Source organism: Oncorhynchus kisutch, linkage group LG30 (assembly GCF_002021735.2).
Source record: "Oncorhynchus kisutch isolate 150728-3 linkage group LG30, Okis_V2, whole genome shotgun sequence".
Classification (NCBI taxonomy): Eukaryota; Metazoa; Chordata; class Actinopteri; order Salmoniformes; family Salmonidae; genus Oncorhynchus; species Oncorhynchus kisutch.
In genome coordinates this window covers 22,541,182-22,561,973 of record NC_034203.2, presented here as the reverse complement: position 1 = coordinate 22,561,973, position 20,792 = coordinate 22,541,182, and the positions used below count along the sequence as shown (strand labels likewise).

Genomic DNA, 20,792 nt, shown 5'->3' with positions numbered 1-20,792 from the left:
AGATGGAGAAAATTTGCGCAGCGTCTATATAGTCGACTCACTCATTAACCAGCATAATCAAGTTACTGTTAGCTCAAAAGCAGGTGATTGTTGTCGATCTGTAAAGCAACTCAAGGCAACTCGACGCCTGCTGTTCTCAATATGTTCATTCCCGTGAGGCAGCGTTCAGTCATTGGATATCTGTGCTGAGTTTACAATATCATTGGCTCACATAGCTGTCATTGTTCTGCTTCCTAGCTGAACGTGGCAACGCCTGGAACAAGCACGTAAGTAGACACTGTCCACTGACAGTAAGGTAGATATGATCATGGTTCATTCAAAACAGGCGAACATTAAAAAACGAACTTCACTTTAGCCGTTTGTTTATGTACAGTCAGCATTCACCACGTTGTCCCTCGCGTCTGAATCCGACTTCACTGCTGTAACCTACCGTGCTGAAAAGTTCCTAATTCTTACTCACCTGAGTGTTGAATCAGGTAAGTTCCAAGGGTCTATTGTAATCCACTATTATGCTACTGGTGTAATTATTAGAAAATGGTAGGGTAGCATATTTGGCCTTTCTTTAAAATGTTTTTGACAAGGGGTAGGCTACATGAAAATAGGCTGCCCCACAACTTTATCTATGCTGAATGCTGCATTCAACCTAGCTTCGTTTTTGCCGCTTTTAACGCGCCGCCAGTGATGCATCCAGAACGCAGTCAAACCTCTGTCAATGAGAGCAAGGCGTCTAAAGGCACATTTACAGTGCTGTGGTCAATTTACAGTGCTTTGCATCCAGGATTTTCTATCAAAAAATTATTATTTGTTGAACTTTTTCTTTGAAATGCATTTTAACGAGGGTATAATTTTAACTAATGTGTCTGTGTAGGTCAGTCAACCTATAGTAGGCTATTATAGCATTTCTCCTACCAAAATCCCTTCTTTCCACCACTACCTTGCTTTCTTCATACCGCATGCCTTTGCTTATTTCAACAGTGATCTACCGGAAGTTGATTTTAAAGATAGAGTCAGTTATATGACTAGATGCACAAAGTAAACTGCAATAATTAAGAGTGTTGGAGCACAGCAAGGCTAAACTTCTCTAATGTTTTGGTCATGGGCAGTAACGCCTCAAACCTTTTGTGGGCCCTAAGCGAGATTTGGTTGGGGGGCCCCCCTCACAGGCATAACATTTTAGCATAAGTATAATACAGGAAGGCACAATTTATAGTCCAATATTTACACATGTTTTGTGAAGGGGATATTGGGGGGCAAGCGTTTAAATTGTGCACTGTGTGTGTGTGTGTGTGTCTGTGTGGATGTCTGTGTGGATGTCTGTGTGTGTGCGTGTGCGTGAGTGAATGCATGTGTGCTAAGGTGTGGAGAATCAGAGCAGGTGGTCAGTTCAGTTCAAGTGTTCAGAAGTCTGATTGGTTTGTAGATAGAAACTGTCTCTGGGCCTGTTGGTATTAGACCTCATGTTCCAATAACGTCTCCCCGACATTAAGGTAGTGAACAGCTTGTAGCTGGGGTGTGTTGTAAGGTCTTTGATGATGCTGAGTGACTTCCTCAGGCACCATTTCAAGTAGTTCTGGATGGGTGGGAGCACGGTCCCAGTGATGTACTGTGCGGCCTTCACCACCCGCTGGAGGGCCTTGCAGCTGTGGATGGAGCAATTTCCATAACAGGCCATGATGCAACCGGTACGCTCTCGATGGTGCAGCGATAGTATTTGGAGAGGACCCGAGGTGGCAGGCCAAATTTCTTCAGCCGCCTAAGGAAGTACAGACGCTGTTGAGGCGTCTTGACAGGAGTGGTGGTGTTGTTGGTCCATGTCAAGTCCTCTGTGATGTGGACGCTGAGGTTCTTAAAACTGCTGTCTCTCTCTACTGCTGTCCTGTTGATGTGGATCGGAACATGTTTCCTCCTCTGCTTTCTGAAGTCAACAATCAACTCCTTTGTTTTTCTGACGTTGAGGGAGAGGTTGTCCTAGCACCACAATGCCAGTTCACTTACCTCCTCTCTATAGGCTGACTCATCTTTGTTTCTTATCAGGCCTACCACCGTGGTGTTGTCAGCAAACTTGATGATGGAGTTGGTGTCGTGCAGAGCTACACAGTCGTGGGTGAACAGGAAGTACAGTGGACTCACCCCTGGGTGGCCCATGTGTTAAGAGTCAGTGTTGAGGAGGTGGTGTTGCCAATCTTCACAGCTTGTGGTCTGCCAGTCAGGAAGTTCAGGATCCATTTGCGAAGGGTGGAGGGACCTTGGAGGGAACAATGGTGTTGAATGCAGAACTGTAGTCAATTAATAGCATGTAGGGTGTTCCTCTGGTCCAGATGTGTTACGGCCATGTGAATACCGATGGAAAGATATCTTCCGTGGATCTGTTGGAGCGGTAGGCAAATTGTAGTGGCAATCAACATTTTTAGCTGACATGGGCAAATTGAGTGACTGTCAGTAAGTACGTTTACATGCCCAGTAATAATTCGATATTAAACTGATTATGGCTGTAGGCGGCTTATGCAATAGTCATGTAAACACATTACTCTGCTTATCTTAATCAGCGTACGGTCAAAATCGAAGTAAGCATACGCAGATTAAAACACCTGGGTTTCAGAGAAATCTTTTGAAATATTAGAACATGTAAACGCCTTAATCGGTGTTCCAGCGGTGTATTTGATCTGTGTATGTGCTAACACCAGCCAAGAGCCTCCCTCTTTAGACCGAATGAAGTGAGTTCGGAAACAACTGAATGTGTGCATCTTATAAGTAGTTTTCACATACACATTTTATATGTCCGAACTCAGAATCAAATATGCTTCCCAAAAATAACATGGACGCTGTGGTAAAACGTTTATTTTGATTGGTGATTTTCTGCATTTATCAGACTGATTTCAGATCTGTCCATGGAAACAGGATTATTAAGGAAATTGTTCTTCTTACAAAGCATTTATAAACGTTTCAATAGAACTATTATGTTAATCTGATTATCCACAATAATCATATTATTTTGTGAAGGTAACCGTGCTCAGGGACTGACATAACAAGTGGATAACTGCTGATGCACTACCACATTTCTAAATTGCACCTTGTGTATTTTTACTTTTATCACTCTTAACAGTAAGTTCCGACCCCGACTGAGTTCCAACATTTTATTTTGATTTAAACATTTTTGGGGTCTGGGGCCCCCTAGCGGTTGCAGGGCCCTACTCACAGTGCATAGTCGGTGTATAGACAGAGAAGGCACTGGTCCCATAGCTACCACATTGTAAGTGCACATGCACCGATACTTTGTGTGGCTGTGTGCGAGCTAATTCTAGCTTCCTGCTCATCGCAATATCTGCTGTGATGCTCCTGCAACGTCATTTTGTTAATTCTACCATTAAATATACATTTTAACAGTATCAAGCCTATCAACCCCATAACAACACAATAATGTTTTCTCTCATTCAAACTGTGTTCAGCTTCAGCATCCAATCAAAATATATCACCAAAGACATAAACATATATATTTTTGCTGGAATAAAGGACTCTTGTTTATTTATACTCCACTATTCTAGACTACACAGACTCTGCAAAGATTCATCATTCACTACACTCTTATCTTTTTGCTAGACCAAGGGGCACCTCAAGGACCACTAACCTCAAGGACCAAAAACCTCAAGGACCTCTAACACCGGTTTGTGTTCCACCTCCTTTCACTATTTATCAATACTTCTCACTGCCATGAAGTTGTAGACTAAGTTCTGTGTGAATATTTGATCTAAAGATAACACGACTTGTGGCCAACCCTTGTGGAGAGGCACTAAGTTGTATGGCCCATGTTAAACCCAGTTTCACTCTAGCTCTGTACAGATGATGTAACTTCTTGGAGCTCAACACATTCTGTTATGTCTAGACAGTTTGTGGAAATCAGTTTTCTTGTTGTTTTGTGTTAAATTAAGGCTACTTCTATAGTAATTTGCCTCACAACCGGATTTCAGAATATGACTCTTGCTAGATAGACTGTGGGTGGCGCTCTTTAAAAAAAACATTTGAATAATGAATTGGCTTTGCTTGCCTGCTTTATACATATATCTCTTTCCCTCAGGGTACGAATATGGCACCATGGATTATTCAAATTGCCTTGGTGGCAATGAGTATCTTAACCGAAACTACTGAAGGGAAAAAAGACACGGTGCTGTATTGTTCAGGTAAATTGGGATGTTTATTTGTCCACTTTGTCCTTTTCTACATATGCAATATGCTTTTTTTCAGGATTTAGGCCTACATGTAATGCAGCCCCTGTTGATAGTCAATACAGACTATAGATTTGCAAAGGGTTGTGAAGTATTGTGATAAAATATATTATTTTGTGAAAGTTAACTCAAGCAAACTAATGTATTGTACACTTGTTTCCTATCATTTCACCTGCCACCTGCATTTCCTATTCTACATCTCATTGTTTTCTTGATTATCAAGAGTTTTTTTGTTACTGTGCAATTTCGGACAATCATTATATTCGTAAAACTATTTTGAGGTCTTATTGTTTGTGCATGCAGTTTAAAAAAAGATATATTTCTGTAACGTCTGCTTCCAATTCCAACTCAAACACGTGGATCCCCTGAACATAGCTCACTTTCCAGCCCACTTTCCAGCTCACACTCTCAAACACGTGGATCCCCTGAACATAGCCCACTTTCCAGCCCACTTTCCAGCTCACACTCTCAAACATGTAGATCCCCTGAACATAGCCCACTTTCCAGCTCACACTCTCAAACACGTGGATCCCCTGAACATAGCTCACTTTCCAGCCCACTTTCCAGCTCACACTCTCAAACATGTAGATCCCCTGAACATAGCCCACTTTCCAGCTCACACTCTCAAACGCGTGGATCCCCTGAATGCAGATCCCAATCACCTGAATTCTAATCACCTGTTCACACACCTGTATGTCATTATAACACACTATTTAGTTCAGTTCTTTGCCCCCCCCCCCCCCATCACTGTGAGGTATTGTTTGTTTTGCAACACAGCTTTCAGAGCTCTGTTTTTACTGCGATTTACGCCTCCCGTGCATGATAGTTTTTGCATGTCTCACTAACGACGCCTTTTGCCTATTCCCTGCCTGTACTGTTGCCTATCGGATTTCCTGTTATCTACCTTTGTGAAGGGGATATTGGGGGGCAAGCGTTTAAATTGTGCACTGTGTGTGTGTGTCTGTGTGGATGTCTGTGTGGATGTCTGTGTGTGTGCGTGTGCGTGAGTGAATGCATGTGTGCTAAGGTGTGGAGAAGGTGGTCAGTTCAGTGTTCAGAAGTCTGGTTTGTAGATAGAAACTGTCTCTGGGCCTGTTGGTATTAGACCTGATCTCCCGGACTACGTTACTAGCCTTTTCCCTGCCTGTATTGTTGCCCTTTTAGACCCCCTGTGTACGACCTTCTGCTGCCCCTGGACCCAGCTACCTGCCTCCTCCTGTGGTCCTTTACAATAAACACCTGCTGCACCCTGCGCTTGAAGCCAACTCTCTGTCTCTCATCGTGTTCATTACAATTTCTGTTGAATTTCAAACGTGTAGAAGGACAGAGACAATTTACAATATTCTTTATCTAAAAATAAAAAAAGGTTCACTATTGAAAACTTTGTCATCATGATAATTAACATTTTCCAGCTATTACATAGTTTTAACAATTATGTTTTAAAAAGGCAAGTGAAACTTGGTAAAAGGCAGCTCATCACATTTAATTGGAGCACCATTTTCTTTCTTTGAACCCAACACTGCAGTCTTACCAAACCTTGGAGTCATCCTTGCATGACTATGTAACACTTCTCAAGCTACTAATACATTAAAGAATCAAAGCTGTGACCGAGGTACTGATAAACAGCCTCTATCTCTAGGCCATCAGACTGTTAAACAGTCACCACCCTGCCCTGCCCTGAAACTTAGTCAGTGTTACTAGCCGGCTATCACCTGGTACTCTACCCTGCCCCTTAGAGACTGCTGCACTATGTACATAGAGTCATTGAACACTGGTCACTTGAGTAATGTTTACATACTGTTTTACCCACTTTATATGTACAGCCTGAATTTAAAATGGATTCAATTGAGAATTTTTGTCACTGACCTACACACAATACCCTATACTTTCTAAATGGAATTATGTATTTTATGTTTTTAAAAGTTAATTCAAAATGAAAAGCTGAAATGTCTTGAGTCAATAAATATTCAACCCCTTTGTTATGGCAAACCTAAGTTCAGGAGTAAAAATGTGCTTAGCAAGTCACACAGTAAGTTGCACATATTCCCTCTGTGTGCAATAATAGTGTTTAACATTATTTTTTAATGACAACCTCATCTCTGTACCCCACACATACAATTATCTGTAAGGTCCCTCAATCGAGCAGTTAATTTCAAACACAGATTCAACCACAAAGACAATGGCGCCAAAGGGGATAGCTGCCGTTTTACGGGATCCTAAACAACTATGCTATTTTGTTTGTTTTTTCGCTTTGTTTGTACATAATGTTGCTGCTACAGTGTCTTATGACCGAAAAGAGCTTCTGGACATCAGAACAGCAATTACTCACCTCGAACTGGCCGAAGATTTTTTTCTTGAATGATGCAAAGGATATACTGCTTCCCCGAGACCAGGCTCAAATCCCCATCATTAACGTGAAGAAAAGACGGAAATACAGGGGGCGGAGGTCGGGTGCCTTGTGAGAATTCGTCAGCAAGTGGGTAAACCACCTTTACCATACATTCTATTGGCCAACGTGCAATCACTGGAAAATAAACTGGATGTTCTATGATCGAGAACATCCTACCAACAGGACATTAAAAACTGTAATATCTGACTGAACGACCACACAGAGAATATAGAGCTGGCTGGGTTTTCCGTGCATCGGCAGGACAGAGCAGCTACTTCTGGTAAGACAAAGGGTGGGGGTGTGTCTATTTGTCAATGACAGCTGGTGTGCGATGTTTAATATTAAAGAAGTCTCGAGGTATTGCTCGCCTGAGATAGAGTACCTCATGATAAGCTGTAGACCACACTATCTACCAAGAGAGTTTTCATCTATATTATTTGTAGCCATTTTTTTTACCACCACAAACCGATGCTGGCACTAAGACCGCACTCAGCGAGCTGTGTAAGGCCATAAACAAACAAGAAAATGCACATCCAGAAGAATTGCTCCTAGTGGCCGGGGACTTTAATGCAGGCAAACTTAAATCTGTTTTACCTCATTTCCACCAGCATGTCACATGTGCAACCAGAGGAAAAAACCTCTAGACCACCGTTACTCGACACACAGAGGCGCATACAAAGCTCTCCCTCGCCCTCCATTTGGCAAATCGGACCATAATTCTATCCTGATTCCTGCTAACATTCAAAAACTAAAGCAGGAAGTACCAGTGACTCGCTCAATACAGAAGTGGTCAGATGACGTGGATGCTATGCTACAGGAATGTTTTTCTAGTCCATACTGGGATATGTTCTGGGATTTATCCAATGGCTTTGAGGAGTATACCACCTCAATCACCGGCTTCATCAGTAAGTGCATCGGCGACATCATCCCAACAGTGATCATACGTACATATCCCAACCAGAAGCCATGGATTACAGGAAACATCCGTACCGAGCTAAAGGCTAGAGCTGCCGGCTGCAAGGAGTGGGACACTAATCCATACGCTTATAAGAAATTCCGCTATGCCCTCAGATGAACCATCAAACAGGCAAAGCGCCAATATAGGACTAAGATTGAATCTTACTACACTGGCTCTGACGCTCGTTAGATGTGACAGGGCTTGTAAACTATTACGAACTACAAAGGGAAACCCAGCGGTGAGCTGTCCAGTAAGGAGAGCCTACCAGATGAGCTAAATGCCTTTTAAGCTTGCTTCAAGGCAAGCTCACTGAAGCATGCATGAGAGCACAAGCTGTTCCAGACAACTGTGTGATCACGCTCTCCGTAGCCGATGTGAGCAAGACCTTTAAACAGGTCATCATTCACAAGGCTGCGAGGCCAGACGGATTACCAGGACGTGTACTCAGAGCATGCGTGGACCAACTGGCAAGTGTCTTCACCGACATTTTCAACCTATCCCTGACCGAGTCTGTAATACCTACATGTTTCAAACAGACCACCATAGTCCCTGTGTCCAAGAAAGGGAATGTAACCTGCCAGTTCAAGGCTCAAATCAACACCATCATCCCGGAAACCCTAGACCCACTCCAATTCGCATACTGTCCCAACAGATGCACAGATGACGCAATTTCAATTGCACTCCACACTGCCCTATGTGAGAATGCTGTTCCCATGCCATAGTGCCCACAAGCTCATCACTAAGCTAAGGACCCTGGGACTAAGCACCTCCCTCTGCAACTGGATCCTGGACTTCCTGACGGGCCGCCCCCCCCAGGTGGTAAGGGTAGACAACAACACATCTGCCACGCTGATCCTCAACACTGGGGCCCCTCAGGGGTGTGTGCTTAGTCCCCTCCTGTACTCCCTGTTCACCCACAACTGTGTGGCCAAGCACAACTTCAACACCAACATTAAGTTTGCTGACGACACAACAGTGGTAGGCCTGATCACGACAACGATGAGACAGCCTATAGGGAGGAGGTCAGAGACATGGCAGTGTGGTGCCGATACAACAACCTCTCCCTCAATGTGAGATAGACGGAGGAGCTGATCGTGGACTACAGTAAAAGGAGGGCCGAACAGGCCCCCATTAACATCGATGGGGCTGCAGTGGAGCGGGTCGAGAGTTTCAAGTTCCTTGGTGTCCACATCACCAACAAACTATCATGGTCCAAACAAACCAAGACAGTCGTGATGAGGGCATGACAACACCATTTCCCCCTCAGGAGATGGAAAAGATTTGGCATGGGTCCACAGATCCACAAAAGGTTCTACAGCTGAACCATCAAGAGCATCCTGACCGGTTCCATTACCGCCTGGTTTGGAAACTGCTCAGCATCCAACCGTAAGGCGCTACAGAGGGTAGTGCGTACAGTCCAGTACATCACTGGGGCCAAGCTCCTGCCATCCAGGACACCACGTCAGATGAAGACCCAAAAATATTTCAGACTCCAGTCACCCAAATCATAGACTGTTCTCTCTGCTACCGTACGGCACATGGTACCGCAGCTCCAAGTCTAGGTCCAAAAGGCTCCTTAACAGCTTCTACCCCCAAGCCATAAGACTGCTGAACAATTAATGAAATTGCCACCCGGGCTATTTAGATTGACACCCCCCTCCACCATCCACTGCCTCTACTCACTGTTTATTATCTATGCATAGTCACTTTATCCCTACCTACATGTACAAATTACCTCGACTAACCTGTACCCCTTGTATATAGCCTTGTTATTGTTATTTTTTAGGTTAGTTTATTTAGTAAATATTTTCTTAACTCTATTTCTTGAACTGCATTGTTGGTTAAGGGCTTGTAAGTAAGCATTTGACAGTAAGGTCTGCACATGTTGTATTCGGAGCATGTGACAAATTAAAAATGCACTTAATTAGATCTGAAAGACCAGGGACGTTTTCCAAGTCTTGGCAAAGAAGGTCAGCCATTGGTGGATGTGTTAAAGAAAAAAAGCAGATAATGAATATCTCTTTGAGCTTGGTGAAGTTATTAATTACCCTTTGGATGGTGTATCAGTACATCCAGTCACAACAAAGATACAGGCGTCCTTCCTAACTCAGTTGCCGGAGAGGAAGGGAACCGCTTAGGGATTTCACCATGAAGCCAATGCTGACGTTACAGAGTGGCTGACGTTACAGAATGGCTGTGAAAGGAGAAAACAGAGTATGGATCAACAACATGCCTGTACAGAATACAAATATTCCAAAACATGCATCCTGTTTGCAACCAAGGCACTAAAGTAATACTGGAATAAATGTGGCAAAGCAATTAACTTTTTGTCCTGAATACAAAGTGGTATGTTTGGGGCAAATTCAATACAGATTATAATACAATACAAAACAGATTACTGAGTACCACTCTCCATATTTTTATGCATAGTGGTGGCTGCATCATGTTATGGGTATGCTTGTAATAGTTAAGGACTGGGGAGTTTTTAAGGATAAAAATAAAAACCTGGTTCAGTCTGCTTTCCATCAGACACTGGGAGATGAATTCACCTTTCAGCAGGACAATAATCTAAAACACACTACCAAATCTACACTTGAGTTCTTTACCAAGACAGGGGCAGAGTTACAGTTTTGACTTAAATATGTTTAAAAATCTACGGCAAGACTTGACAATGGTTGTCTAGCAATGACCAACAACCAATTTGAAAGAGCTTGAAAAGAATAATGGCCAAATATTTTACAATCGTGTTGTGGAAAGCTCTTAGAGACTTACCCAGAAAGACTCACAGCTGTAATTCTAACATGTATTGAGTCATGGGTGTGAATACTTATGTAAATTAAATATTTCTGTATTTCATTTTCAAAAACATTTTCCATTTGTCATTATGGAGTATTGTGTGTAGATGGATGAAAAATAAATATTTGATCTATTTTGAATTCAGGCTGCAACACAACAAAATGTGGAATACTTTCTGAAGGCACTGTATATACTGTGTTCTAGTCATGGCTCATCCTATATAACTACTGCTCTTCACACCTTTTCTATTGATATACTGTCCATACTGTCTATACACACCGTTATATATATATATATATATATATATATATATACAGTACTAGTCTGGACATACATCTACTCATTCAAGGGTTTTTCTTTATTTTTTACTATTTTCTACATTGTAGAATAATAGTGAAGACATTTAAATTATGAAATAACACATGGAATCATGTAGTAACTAAAAAAAAGTGTTAAACAAATGAAAATATCAAGGCAAAGGGTGGCTACTTTGAAGAATCTAAAATCTAAAATAGATTTTCATTTCTTTAACACATTTTTGGTTACTACATGATTCCATATGTGTTATTTCATACTTTTGATGTCTTCACTATTATTCTACAGTGTATAAAATCAATAAAATAAAGAAAAACCTTTGAACGAGTAGGTGTGTCTAAACTTTTGACTAGTACTGTATATACAGTGCATTCAGAAAGTATTCAGACCCCTTCACTTTTCCACATATTGTTACGTTACAGCCTTATTCTAAAATGGATTAAATAGTTTTTTTTTTTTTTTTATCAAATCTATATAAAAAAATAACAACTGAAATGTCACATTTCATAAGTATTCAGACCCTTTACTCAGTACTTTGGTGAAACACCTTTGGCAGCGATTACAACCTCGAGTCTTCTTGGGTATGACGCTACAAGCTTGGCGCACCTTTATTTTGGGAATTTCTCCCATTCTTCTCTGCATATCCTCTCAAGCTCTGTCAGGTTGGATAGGGTGCGTCGCTGCAAAGCTATTTTCAGGTCTCTCCAGAGATGTTCGGATTCAAGTCCGAGCTTTGGCTGGGTCACTCAAGGACATTCAGAGACTTGTCCTGAAGACACTCCTGCGTTGTCTTGGCTGTGTGCTTAGGGTTGTTGTCCTGTTGGAAGGTGAACCTTCGCCCCAGTCTGAGGTCCTGAGCGCTCTGAGCAGGTTTTCATCAAGGATCAAGGATCTCTCTGCTCCGTTCATCTTTCCCTCGATCCTGACTTGTCTCCCAGTCCCTGCCGCTGAAAAACATCCCCACAGCAAGATGTTGCCATCACCATGCTTCACCGTAGGGATTGAGCCAGGATTCCTTCAGATGTGCCGCTTGGCATTCAGGCCAAAGAGTTCAATCTTGGATTCATCAGACCAGAGAATCTTGTTTCTTTCTTTAGGTGCCTTTTGGCATGTGACTTTTACAGAGGTGTGGCTTCTGTCTTTGCCACTGTACCATAAAGGCCTGATTGGTGGAGTGCTGCAGAAATGGTTGTCCTTCTGGAGGAACTCTGGAGCTCTGTCAGAGTGACCATCGGGTTCTTGGTCACCTCCCTGTTGGCCTGGCAGCCAGCTCTAGGAAGAGTCATGGTGGTTCCAAACTTCTTCCATTTAAGAATGATGGAGGCCACTGTCTTCTTGGAGACCTTTAATGCTGCAGAAATATGTTGTTACCCTTCCCCAGATCTGTGCCTCGACACAATCCTGTCTTGGATCTCTACGGACAATTGCTTCGACCTCATGGCTTGGTTTTTGCTCTGACATGCACTGTCAACTGTGGGACCTTTATATAGACAGGTGTGTGCCTTTCCAAATCATGTCTAGTCAATTGAATTTACCACAGGTGGACTCCAATCAAGTTGGAGAAACATCTCAAGGATGATCAATGTAAACAAGATGCACCTGAGCTCAATTTCAAGTCTCAAAGCAAAGGGTCTGAATACTGAATGTAAATAAGATATTTCTAAAAACCTGTTTTCACTTTGTCATTATGGGGTGTTGTGTGTGGATTGATGATGGCAAGATTTCTGTAACATAAGGCTGTAACGTAACAAAAAGTGGAAAAACTCAAGGGGTCTGAATACTTTCCAAATGCACTGTATATTTATATTTATATATATATATATATATATATATATATATGGGTTTGCTGGAGAAGGAATAAGCAGTGTCCACATACCTTTGATCATGTCATGTATATATATATATATATATATGGAACATCTCATTCCAAAATCATGGGCATTCACATGAAGTTGGTCCCCCCTTTGCTGCCAAAACAGCCTTCACTCTTCTGGGAAGCCTTTCCACTATATGTTGGAACAATGCTGTGGGGACTTGCTTCCATTCAGCCACAAGAGCATTAGTGAGGTCAGGCACTGATGTTGGACAATTAGGCCTGGCTCGCAGTCTGCGTTCCAATTCATCCCAAAGGTGTTCTATGTGGTTGAGGTCAGGGCTCTGTGCAGGCCAGACAAGTTTTTCCACAACAATCTCGACAAACAATTTCTGTATGGATCTCGCTTTGTGCATGGGGGATTGTCATGCTGGAACAGGAAAGGGCCTTCCCCAGACTGTTGCCACAAAGAATAATCTAGAATGTAATTTTATGCTGTAGATTTCCCTTCACTGAAACTAAGGGTTCTAGCCCGAACCATGAACAACAGCCCCAGACCATTTTTCCTCCTCCAGCAAACTTTACAGTTGGCACTATGCATTGGGGCAGGTAGCGTTCTCCTTGCATTCGCCAAATACAGATTTGTCTGTTGGACTGCCAGATGGTGAAGCGTGATTCATCCCTCCAGAGAACCCGTTTCCACTGCTCCAGAGTCCAATGGTGACGAGCTTTACACCACTCCAGCCGAAGATTGGCATTGTGCATGGTGATCTTAGGCTTGTGTGCGGCTGCTCGACCATGGAAACCCATTTCATGAAGCTCCCGTCTTAACAGTTTTGAGCTGACGTTGTCTTTCAGAGGAAGTTTGGAACTCAGTAGTGAGTGTTGCAACCGAGGACTGATGATTTCTATACACTACCCACTTCAGCACTCGGCGGTCCTGTTCTGTGAGCTTGTGAGGCCTCCCACTTCATGGCTGAGCTGTTGTTGCTCCTAGACTTATCCACTTCACAATAACAGCACTTATAGTTGACAGGAGCATCTCTAGCAGGGCAGAAATTTGATGAACTGACTTGTTGAAAGTCATCCTATGACTGTGCCACGTCGAAAGTCACTGAGCGCTTCAGTAAGGCCATTCTACTGACAATGTTTGTCTTCAGAGTTTGCATGGCTGTGTGATCGATTTTATACACCTGTCAGCAATGGGTGTGGCTGAAATAGCCGATTCCACTAATTTGAAGGGATGTCCACATACTTTTGTATATATAGTGTATTGTGAATTGTATATGTTTTCTGATCAATAGTTCTGCATACATAATGACTTATTTACTTTTGTTTCTAGTGTGCACCCTGTATTATCAAAACATTTCTACCAAGCTTATTTCATGAGAAATAATTTTATTGTAGTTTTACTTTTGATTTTCGCTAGCTGTGGGCATAATATGGCTCTATAAATACTAATTTTATAGTAAATGAGTGCTGTGGATTGTTCTAATCTATGTCTGTTTTTTTTAGCATGCAGGGCTATTGTTGATGAGCTCAATTATTCAATCAGTCAGATTGATCCGAAGAAGACAATCCATGTGGGAGGCTTCAGACTCAACCCTGATGGGAGCCTGACTGATAAAAAGGTACCTACCTCTGTAAAAGCATGTTGCAAAAGTAGGAAATTATTCCAAAGTGCGCTCCACTAGATCAAAACATCTCATAGTACACATAAAGCTATCAATTGAACTTTCTTGAACCAAAAATATTTGATGATTTATGGATTAAGAGATCGATGCATCATTCATACATTGAAGAATGCATATTCATACTTAAAATACTTGGTAAAGCATAGGTCTAGTGGTTTCATAGTAGTTCCTGGTTTCCTGGATCTCATACCTTGAGAAATGGAATTTAGTGTCTTGTGAAACATCCCGGCAGAAGAAAAGAAAGATCAGTATGTAACTTAATTTCAGTTTGGATGGTTGTAAGCATTGGTACCCACTTTAATACTGTTTCACCTGTATTTCCCTCTGGAATATTCAAACCACTGTATTTCCCCCTGGAATATTCAAACCACTGTATTTCCCCCTGGAATATTCAAACCACTGTATTTCCCCCTTTTTCGAACCAAGCATTGTTGTGGTGTGAAGAGGTCAGACCTGGTAGTGTTCCAGTGTCCTATCACTAGTGTCCAGGGACCGTCATTAGCTGGTCAGCTCCCCTATTGATCTCAGGGGTTAATCCCCTTTTGATGGTAATTGATAGCTAGTAACGTGCTGTTCATTTAACTAGGCTGTTTGTGCTTTTTCCTCTCCCCTGTGGCCATTTCAAGTTCACTTTCAAGTAAAAGGGATTCTGATATTATATCTCCTATTATGACAACTCTAATTATCTCTCATTCATATAGATTTGAGTTAAATCAAACATTCCATAGGCATAGTATAACAAACATTATAGAGTTGGATTCATTTTTTCTTGAAGTATCGTCTTTACCTTCTCTTTTCAAATCAAATCAAATTGCATTGGTCACCTACACATGGTTAGCAGATGTTATTGCGAGTACCTGCAAAATGCTTGTGCTTCTAGATCCGACAGTGCAGCAATATCTAACAATTCCACAACAACTAGCTAATACACACAAATCTAAGTAAAGGGATGGAATAAGAATATATACATATAAATATATGGAAGATCGATGGTACAGAGCGGCATAGGCAAGATGCAATAGATGGTTTAAAATACAGTATATACATATGAGATGAGTAATACAAGATATGTAAACATTATTAAAGTGACTAGTGATCCATTTATGAAAGTGGCCAATGATTTCAAGTCTGTATGCAGGCAGCAGCCTCTCTGTGTTAGTGATTGCTGTTTAATATCAGTCTGATGGCCTTGAGTCAGAAGCTGTTTTTCAATCTCTCGGTCCCAGCTTTGATGCACCTGTACTGACCTCTCCTTCTGGATGGTAGCGGGGTGAACAGGCAGCGGCTCGGGTGGTTGTTGTCCTTGATGATCTTTTTGGCCTGCCTGTGACATCGGGTGGTGTAGGTTTCCTGGAGGGTGCTCTTGCTACATGAGAATAGTTTTTTTGCCATCAGTCTCCGTCCTTCCTGATTATTATGCTGTCTATGGATCAGGTGTGTATGTCATATTCACAGACTCTCATTAAGTGTTTCCTAAAATAGGGTTAATTTTAAAATAAATGCTAATTACAGTTTCTATACCCCTGTGAGTCTTGTTCATATTCCATTTTGTTTGCCCTCAAGCTGTGGGGGTGTGCCTCTGCAATACCCCTGTTGTTGTCAGTAGAGAGAGTGCATGAATGCAATGATATAGCTCCACTATAATTACTAAATCAAAATGAATACTAGTACGAGAAGAGTTAAGTATTGAATTACGTACCTGGTTTTTACAGTGCTCTGAACGGTAAGCACACAGACTTTTAAGTGAAACGACCAACAGACCCTGATGGCTGATCAACTCTTTTGATCAACTTCTGTACTTACTGCCCTATGGAAGTGTACCTTTAGCACTAATCACTGGCTTGTTTTGACTTCTGAGCATAAATCCAAGAAACCCTGCCCCCACCCCACCCCACTGGCTTTTGACCCTGTCTGAATCAAGGAGGGAGGGGTGTTCAAGCTTAGATGCCATCATAGGAGATTTGCTGGTCTTAAGTCTCCTTTGCTCTCCTCAGAAAGCAGCAGGGCTCCCTGAAGGAAGGTTGACACCAGTCACACCACAAAGTTAAACCTACAACAATGAATCATTAAGCCAAAGACATTGAACTTAGATGAATAAGTTGATGGAAGTTGTTCATGTCTTCTGTTTTTATATTGGTATATAGATTGTATTTCAAAAAAGTATTCATTTTCAACGAATGGCTTTCAATGTTTCTGGTTGGACCATGACATTTTTTTTTGTCACTCTTCATTAAATTACATTTCTGTATTGTCACGATAAAGGTAAATACTGAGGCAATCATTTGTCTGTGTGTTTATGCAAATATTTCCTTTTCTGAAGACTATAACAATATTACACATTGTTGTAAATGGTGGCATTAATAGGTTCTAGTTTTTATGAATTTGTGTGTTTTCATTGGTCCATATTATTCACACCAGAAATTGAAAGCCCCTTTCCAATAATGGCTGGTTTTCCAATGGGAATTCAATGGAGGATAGCATCCCTGAGAAGCCTTTTCTCTGCAAGGTCTGCCTAGTCCCCTCCTCATTCTTCAGGAAATGTGTGATTGACAGGTCCCTTTCAAACCCCTCAGACTGGTAAGGAAGGAATTTAATTCCACACCATTTTCAGGATTGCATGATAAGGATTTGGCTTGACGTTGGACTTTTTCATGCTGGACGTTTTTGGTGTGTTTAAAAAACTAAAAAACATTTTAGGCAGATTTTTCTGACCAATCAAGTCAAGATCTCATCATACATATTCATAGAAATACACCTATGGTGTAATAAAATGTAATAATAATCAGAATAGCTCCATTTTTGGTTTACAATTTTTGCAAAAAAATTGCTGTTATGGTTGATATTCCAATTTTTATTTTGAAGTGACTTATTAGTTAACAGTTAAACATTCATGTTGAAGTAGTCAAACCATTTTTTTGTTGATAGACCATCCTCAATGTTAACTACTTAGCTATCTGTACATTGAAAAAAGAGAGAAATGTATACCAAGGTTCAGGCAGTTTCCTGAAACCTTTTTATCTTATTTGTGAGCAGATGGCAGTGAGCCACGGAAGCCCCTTTGTGTCACTACGAGTCAGATATAAAAAAAAGAGGAGGGGGAAAATGCTTCTATAATGTAATCAGTGGGTCCGGAAGGGTCCATACTGAGGCTGAAAGGGGACAATAGGGTCAGGGATATATCTACATTGCACAAAATCCAGTTCATCTGCAATATGCCCCCCCTTCCCCTTGCCCAGCACCTTTTGACCGGGATTGACAAGGAAAACTTCCTGCTTTGATCATTGGAGGGTGGAGGAGATGAACCGCCAAAAGGGACCAAAGGATGAGACTGAACTGTTTACCCTGCACTTGGCTGCTGTTTAGGCCTCCCCCTGCTCCTTAACTCAGCCCCCCTCCCTGGCCCTTTCACTGCCCCTGCCCCCCGTCACCCTTTCCCCTCTCTCCTTCCGGGGAGGCCACGGGGGCGGGAGCATAGTGCACCTTGACCTGTCTAGACACCATTGCATGTGTTGTCCTGTTTCCAAGGGGAAGGGGTATACTTCTACAGGTTAAATGTCATAGTTCCAGCATAGGGGAAGTAGGGGTTGTTTGTGTGATGGGAATGGAAGTTCGGGGTCACCGACATGACCTGGCCGGATCCCAAGCAACTTCATAGAACTGGAATCAAACTCGGTTAAGTTTAATTTGTATTTTTTTAAATATATTTTTATCCACCAGGTCCCTCTTGCTAGGTCTGAGGCCAACTTGAGTGAGCTTCTGGATGGAGTTTGTGGTAGCATGAGTGACTATGCTCTTCATGTGGACCCAGACACCAAGATAAAGCAATACAAACGATTTGCTCCAAGAAGTTCTGATGCTGGGGATTTTCCTGATTTTAACAATTTCAAGTTTGACGGCCCAGAGGGATCCAATGCCCTAAAATTTGTGGTAAGTGTGGCAATAATTGATTAATTTACTCACATATTTATTCATTTATTTTCACTCATGCTGTACATACTTCAAAGTTCAGGTGAAATTTTTTCCTATGTTCTTCAATTCCAAGTCTTTTTTTCACCTATTAATGAAGTATTTCAAGGTTGAATAGAGATATTGGTAGCAGAGGGAAACTGATTATTATGTTTTGTTAAACAGGATGAAACTTTGATGTCATTTAAAGCACAGAACTCAATGTTATACCTTGGCCTTCGATATCACAGCTTGATATTATCTGAAAATACATTTACATTATTGATAATTGTGCCCGTAACATTAAAACGTACATTGATATTGTTTTTCCACTTTACTTATGACCTTTCTAAATAAGATATATTGCATGCACCGTAGTCTGTAATATAGAAAGCCATTCATTGAAATTATAACAAGAAATCTGAAAACATGTGTATTAAAGCTTGCATTTGTATTTTTCATTATTATTATTATTATTTTTTTTTACAGTTATTACAGTGTAACATTGAAGTTGAAGTTTGTCATTATGGTGCCAGGGGTGTACTGTATTCTAACCCAAAATGCAGGCAATAACGCATTTTCCTTTGTTAATTTACAATTATATTGCGGTCTTACACGTAAGTTGCGCATATTTAAGATCAAGTTAGGCATCACAAGTAAGAAATCGTATAATGCGCAAAGATGTCTGTCTGTCTGTCTGTGTGTGTGTGTGTGTGTGTGTGTGTGTGTGTGTGTGTGTGTGTGTGTGTGTGTGTGTGTGTGTGTGTGTGTGTGTGTGTGTGTGTGTGTGTGTGTGTGTGTGTGTGTGTGTGTGTGTGTGTGTGTGTGGATTCGCCAACAATCGTGTTGCCTATCTAGGTTACATGAGTCATTCAAGATGGCTGAACGGCAAGGCGAGAGGAAAAATGGCAGTCTGCCTCACGGCCATGCCCACTATTGTGTGAAACTACATGCTTGTGAATCTCTCATGTGCGGAGGACCTGTTTTTGCTGTCTGTCGAGTGGCAACCGATCCTCTTTCTTCTGTTACAGTGTGAAAGCATTGTGGAGGAGTTTGAAGATTATATCATCTCTCTCTTTGCCAAAGAGACAGACCATGTGGTCGACAAGTTATGCAATGAAGTATCAGGTACGGTTTCAGACATGTTGTGGTTTCTCTCTGACCAGGCCTCCAGTTTGCCCCTTAATGCATAGATACTACCTAGAACTATATTATTACTCACATCATTACCCAAATGATACTACCTAGAACTATATTATTACTCACATCATTACCCAAATGATACTACCTAGAACTATATTATCACTCACATCATTACCCAAATGATACTACCTAGAACTATATTATCACTCACATCATTACCCAAATGATACTACCTATAACTATGTTATCACCCACATCATTACCCAAATGGAGTATAGATGACAGCATTGGGTTTTGATTTGCTTTTAGAGTTTATTAAAATGACTAATCACTCTTTTTTGTAAGAACAAATAATCACTGTATCTGGGTGTTTGGGCTTTGAAGAGCTTTGATTTGTAAAGAATAGCGGACAGATGCCCTACAAAATACAACATTTGGTGATGTTAAACATGTTTAGAAGAGTACCGTGTTGCTTCCAGGGAATAGAAACATGACCACTTTTGTTTATTATACATCTGAAAACAGAATATGAAAATGTATACATCCAGACACTAACTACCTTTATTACAGCTCTATTTGTAGTGTCATGATTTCCCCCTTACGTAACTGACGTCTTTGATCCACCATTTTGTTTCAACCCTGTTAAGTGAGGGTTCTAAAACAGCAGCTCAACCGGCCAAGTACTATATCTAAGCTGAAACAGTTTATTTAACAATTTAACATCTCAAAGGATGATGTTGTGAACCTATATGAAACTAGTACTCCATTAGAGAAGCTAAAGGGCAATTTTTGTTCAACAAGATTGCGGTCGTAGGCCGATCGTTTGAATGTGCTATGTGAAGAGGGTCAGGACAGATTTGGCCTCTTCGCTGCTATTTGAGTATCAGGGTTATATGGAATTCATCATCTGAAAGAAACCACAGCTCCTATCTCTCCTATGTTTTCAATATGATGTCATTCATTTTTCGGCAGGTGTCATTGCAGTAAATGGTGTGTCTTCTACTGGATGTCTGCAATTATCGATAGTTCTTCTCAATAGGCCATCTGAGAAGATGGCGGACTCATTTTTGTCTATATTTCATTTCCAGATCACTGTAAAGGCACCAAATTCCAGAGTGACGAACTATAGTTTTACATGCATCTCTGCTGCCGATGACCGGACCAGTTTAGATATATATTTCAAATGAAGAAATCATTCTTGAAGGATATTGTATCAATCAACTTGAATACTTATAAATAAAGTTTTCTATTTTGAATTGAAATACTACTAACGTTGTCAAATCCACTGAATTGTATTATGATATAGAAAGTCAGGTGTTTCTTTAGATGTAGTCCTAGTAACTTCCAGCTGGGAGCTGTTGTCAAAAAGTAATAAATTATACATTTCTTAAATATGCAGGAGGAAGAAGTAGCACTCAAAATAAGGATACGATGGGTGTAAAAACAAATAACCAAGACTAAAAGTGCTATACTCAGCCTAGAGGGACTGTGAGGAAGCTGCCATGTCAAAAAAAGATGG

At 41.2% G+C, this 20,792-nt stretch overlaps 1 protein-coding gene across 1 annotated transcript; it reads left to right on the top strand.

Moving 5' to 3' along the window:
- Nucleotides 1-263: 263 nt before the first annotated feature.
- On the top strand, nucleotides 264-20,540 carry cnpy1 (canopy FGF signaling regulator 1). Its single transcript, XM_020467403.2, has 7 exons — nucleotides 264-476; nucleotides 3,598-3,661; nucleotides 4,073-4,175; nucleotides 14,007-14,122; nucleotides 17,903-18,112; nucleotides 19,162-19,258; nucleotides 20,362-20,540. The coding sequence occupies exons 3-7, from the start codon at nucleotides 4,082-4,084 to the stop codon at nucleotides 20,400-20,402; spliced, it is 558 nt and encodes a 185-aa protein (XP_020322992.1). The 5' UTR covers nucleotides 264-476; nucleotides 3,598-3,661; nucleotides 4,073-4,081; the 3' UTR covers nucleotides 20,403-20,540.
- The last annotated feature ends 252 nt before the right edge of the window (nucleotides 20,541-20,792 follow it).

Bases quoted from the DNA above. Each gene is read 5' to 3' on its own strand.
- cnpy1 (XM_020467403.2), top strand. From the start codon at position 4,082: ATGGCACCATGGATTATTCAAATTGCCTTGGTGGCAATGAGTATCTTA. The intron at 14,123-17,902 runs GTACCTACCTCT...TTTATCCACCAG, and splicing joins GGAGCCTGACTGATAAAAAG to GTCCCTCTTGCTAGGTCTGA. The intron at 19,259-20,361 runs GTACGGTTTCAG...TTTCATTTCCAG, and splicing joins GTTATGCAATGAAGTATCAG to ATCACTGTAAAGGCACCAAA.